This window comes from Myotis davidii, unplaced genomic scaffold (genome assembly GCF_000327345.1).
Source record: "Myotis davidii unplaced genomic scaffold, ASM32734v1 scaffold663, whole genome shotgun sequence".
Lineage (NCBI taxonomy): Eukaryota > Metazoa > Chordata > Mammalia > Chiroptera > Vespertilionidae > Myotis > Myotis davidii.
Window position 1 is genome coordinate 3,402,204 of NW_006295816.1, and position 4,544 is coordinate 3,406,747.

At 58.4% G+C, this 4,544-nt stretch overlaps 1 protein-coding gene across 1 annotated transcript in view; it reads right to left on the reverse strand.

Annotated features, from left to right (window-relative positions):
- ITPR1 (inositol 1,4,5-trisphosphate receptor type 1) overlaps nt 1-4,544 on the reverse strand; it is a 227,042-nt gene that overhangs the window by 1,558 nt on the left and 220,940 nt on the right. Inside the window, 1 exon segment of the mRNA XM_015568305.1 lies at nt 2,901-3,062. Coding sequence (XP_015423791.1) covers nt 2,901-3,062 — 162 coding nt within the window.

A 4,544-nucleotide genomic window follows, 5' to 3' on the forward strand; every position in this document is an offset into this window, starting at 1 on the left:
GCGCTTCCTGAACAGCAAAGCGTGTCCGGCCGGCCTGGGAGGCTCCGGGTCCTGCTCCCCAGCAGAGCCAGAGGCAGTCCTAGCCTGCCTGCCCCCCGCCCCCCGCTCTCCCGTGGGGGGTGTCTGGGTCCGCCCCGTGTTTCGGGACAGACTTCACTCTCTGCATTAGCCGACATGGGTCTCAGCCCCGTTGGTCCCAGCCCCGGATTGGATGCGGGCGCCTAAGTCCATGAAGACGAGGCGGCGTGGGACCTGCTCGTTAGCTAACGTGGCCTCCGCTTCCTCAAGTCTGGGGAAGTCGGGCGGAGCAGGGGCAGGGACGGGCTTTGGCATCAGACCTGCTGTTGCCTCAGTTTCTCCCGCCGCACAGTCAGGGCGATTCCTCTGGGAGCGGGAGGGTGCGTGTGCTTGTCTCAGGACAGTGTCTGTCTGTCATGTGGTCGACGCTTAAACCTTGGTTTTTGCAGGGACCAGTTTTTGGTACAAAATATCCCGGGGAAACAAAGCGGGGCCCTTACAGAGAACATGGTTTTCAAATCGAGTCCTATTCCTCGGCCCCTGGGAAACGCCTTCTGTTATGATTTAGCAGCCGTTTTCCCAGGAGTCGGTGTTTCCGAAATGGCGCTTCCCACAAAGCTTTCGTAAAGGACACGCAGGACACCCACCAGCCCCGAAGGCTCCCCAGGTGAGCGAGGAGAAGGGAAGTGTCAGGACAGCGCCCCTCCCATGGGGGCGGCAGGGGGAGGGGGGGACAGGGCGGCTTTCTTGGTTTAAATCGTTACTGTTGCAGACGGGGGTGGGGTGGGGGGGCGGTTTGCTCTGCACACCAGTGTGAGGCGAGGGAGCCAACGCCCCCTGCGGGGTAAACGGTGCACGAGATCACACTCAGTGCCCGGATCCCACGGGCGAGCGGCATGGCTACGTAGCACTCGGAATAGCACAGTGGTTCCCAACCTTCTGGCCCTGTAAACAGCCCCCGTCGGCAACAGTAGCGATATAAGCCAACACGGCTACCCTGGAGCTGCCCTTGTCTGTTACGCTGGGTTCTGGACCAGATCCGGAAAAATAGCTAAGTGATGAGGCAACTTCTGCGTCTCCAGCACTCCGGCCAGTGAATGGCCTTCTTTCATCGCCCTTTAACAATAAGCCACAGGTCCTTGCTCGCTAGTCGTCGGTGGGTTGTGTCTCCCAGTCGGGAATTTTCCCTTGGGGGGCAGGGCCCGCACCGTGGCCAGGAGGAGCCGGCGGCCACGGTAGCAACGCGGGGCTCTTTACGCCGAACAACGTGAGATGCCTGTGAGCGTCAGGCACCGAGGTCCATGAAACTCAGCTCTTCTTCCGAAGCCGATTCTCAGATACATGCATTGAACTGGGGGAGGGGGGGTAGTGGGGGGCTTTCTCTCCCAGGGCCACGTGGGTGTCTATAACATCATTCTCAGGCCACACAGATCATCCACTAAAAACCAGCCTGCTCTGCTGGGTCAAACACTTCACTCACTCGCCCTCGTGCCGTGGCGGGGCCAGGCCACACGATTTCGAGGGCCTTGTATGGCCCGGGCCGGACGCTCCCCTCCTCTGCATTAAAAGTCTGTTACGTAACAAAAACTGTCCTCTGATTCCTCCTGAAAGAAGCCGTTTTCCCCAGTGGAGAGCAGCTGTGCTGAAACCCAGCCCGGGCACTTTAACTGGAAGCAGATGGCGCCTGATCGCGGCCCTGACCATAGACTCTGGTCTCTGCCTGTTTCTCTGTGGCCTGATTATCCTCCGAGAAAAAAAACAGTTTAATTTCTTTTTTAAAAAATATTGATTGATCGGTTTACTTTCGCTTAATCATTATGCGAGGATACTTTTCCTATTGCTAGAGAGAGTGGAGGGAAGGGAGCCACAAGGGAGAAAGAGAGAAACATGGATATGAGAGAGACACATTGATGGTTGCCTTCCATGTGAGCCCAGGCCAGGGAGGAGCCTGCAACCGAGGTACATGCCCTTGACCAGAATCGTACCTGGGACCCGTCAGCCTGCAGGCTGATGCTCTATCCACTGAGCCATACCAGCCAGTGCAAAAATAGTTCAATTTCCAATTCACTCACAGGGGAGGCCTTCGGGGGAGACCTCCAACAGCCGCCTTCCCAACAGCAGCTCAGAAAGGGCGGGACCACCCAGTTCCCGCCCCACAGACGCTAACGCCACCCACCAGGAGCCCTCCTCCCGGCTCTGACAGGTGCCCACTGCGCTCGCTCAGCTGTGCCAAATGGCCATGTTGGCCTCCCAGTGTTTGGGTGCGTGACGGCAGTTCTGAAACCTTACGGCTCTTTTCAGAAAAAGGGCTAAGAATTTAAACAGTCAACCGTGAAAGGCAATCAGAGCACAGCCCTGTCCTTCAACCATGAAAGACAGAACACGTGAAAACAGAAGCACACGCAGTGCCCCAAACCCAGCCGAGACCGGAGCGCCCACCTGCAGCCTCTGGGGCCGCCTCGCAGGGAGGTGAGGGCCGGGCGACACACCAGGGCCCAGTGCAGACTCAGGCCCTGGAGAGCCCGCCCTCCCCGGCTCGGGGGCAAAGCCGATCCGGGCGGAGAGCTGGGCACCGTCGGCAGACCTGAGCCTGGGCCAGCAGCGACAGGCATGCCCATCGGGCCACTGTCCCTCCTCGGGCCTGGCCCGTGCCTGGACCTGCAGCCACTCAGCAGGGGCCTGGCCAACGAGGGAACCAGGACGGTGGCTTAAATGCAGCCCAGACCGACCCCTGGGGCTGCACTTAGTGTCCTGGGTGAGGAGCGAGGAGACGGGAGGGCACAGAGTCCCTTGTCACATTTGTGTGTGTGTGTGTGTGTGTGGTGTGTGTACATGCGTGTGGGTGCGTGACACGCGTGCGCACAGGCAGCCCCCTCCCTTACCTGGTCCTTGAGCTCGGACAGCTGGCCCGAGAGGTTGGAGACGAGCTTCATGGTGGACTCGAGCTTCTCCTGCAGGTTCCGCAGCTCGTTCTGCTCGCCCTCCGAGTCGCTGCTGACCAGGGACATGGCTCTCATCCGGGGGAACCAGTCGAGATTTCTCTCCTGGAATCGCGTGGGCAGAGAGTGGGGTCACCACGGGGAGGCGAGGCTGGGGGGCCGCGGAGCACCGGGGCCTGGCCCCCTCGCACGAGGCCCGCTCGGTGCCGCAGAACGGGCGGATGCGGGTCGTTGTAAAAACCCCGTCCCCCCAAGTACCCTCTTAATTGAATACACGGAACTCTCTCGATTCCTAGAATTCCTTAACCCCTTCCCCGGCAGAAACGTGTATACACGTTTTCACAAAATGTTCTTTTTTCAGTCGGCGACGAGTATACTCGTCTAAAAACTTTACCTTCAATAACCAGCTACATACGTACCATTCTAAATAATTTCATCTAGAAACTTCCTGAGGAAATACTATTCTTAACCACAAAAATGGGAAGAAAAAATAATTACAAACTGTTTTCATAACCAGCATCAAAAATACTATATAGAACCAAAATAAAAAAATTAGTCTGAAAAAGAAACGTTTTTAACAAAAAAATTATTGGGGAAGGGGTTAAAGTTAAACGTGGGGAAAGTCGGCTTTGAAACAGGTTCCCGATCTGCAAATATGAGCGCTGCCCTGGGAGCCCGATCTTTGCAGACCACAGGGCTGATGAGCGTTGAGTTTAACGTTGCGGTGAAACACCCCCCGGAACCGACCACCTCCCGCTCAGCTGTCCGCCCAGTGGCACCTGTGCACTCGCTGTCGCACAGCCGTCACGCCACCATCCGGGCCTTCTCGTCTCTCCAGCCGACACTCAGGTTTTAGAGAGAAAACCCAAGATCTCCGAGAAACGTCACCCTGGCTGCAGGCCATGTCGGGCCCCTGCCCCGTCCTCGACACAGAGCGCGGACCATCCCCATTCCTCCGGCACAGGCAGGTCTGCCCGGCGGTGACCGGCGAGGTCCCCCTTTGCCTGCTTCCCACCTTAATACCTAATGCAGAGCTGGGAAGCCTCACCCCTAACCACACACACAGCCCAACGGCGGGCACCGCCGGCTCCTGCCCTGCGGGCGGTTCCCAGCCTGAGGCCCAGGGTGGGTCCCCGGGGCTGTGAGTCAGATCTCAAACCCCCAGCAGCACCTGGGAGTGGGAATCAAGGAGCAGTTCTGGCCTTGGCCGGTGTGTCTCAGTGGATAGACCGCCGGCCAGCGGACCGAAGGGTCTGGGGTTTGATTCCGGTCAAGGGCATGTATCCGGGTTGTAGGTTCTATCCCCAGTGGGGAGGCAGGCAGGAGGCAGCCGATCAATGATCTCTCTCATCACTGATGTTTCTCTCCCCCCCCGCCCCTTCTTCTCTGAAATCAATAAAAATGTATTTTAAAAGAAAAATGAGCAATTCTGGCCAAACTGCCTCTCAGTTCCACGTGGCTCTGACCCCAGAGCCCCTCTGCACGGGGTCCTCGTCTCGGGGGACCGTGTGGAGCCCACCCTGTGCCGAGTGCGAGGCAGAGACCGCCGCACCCGCTCACTCTCTCCAGCTCGGACGGCACGTGCCC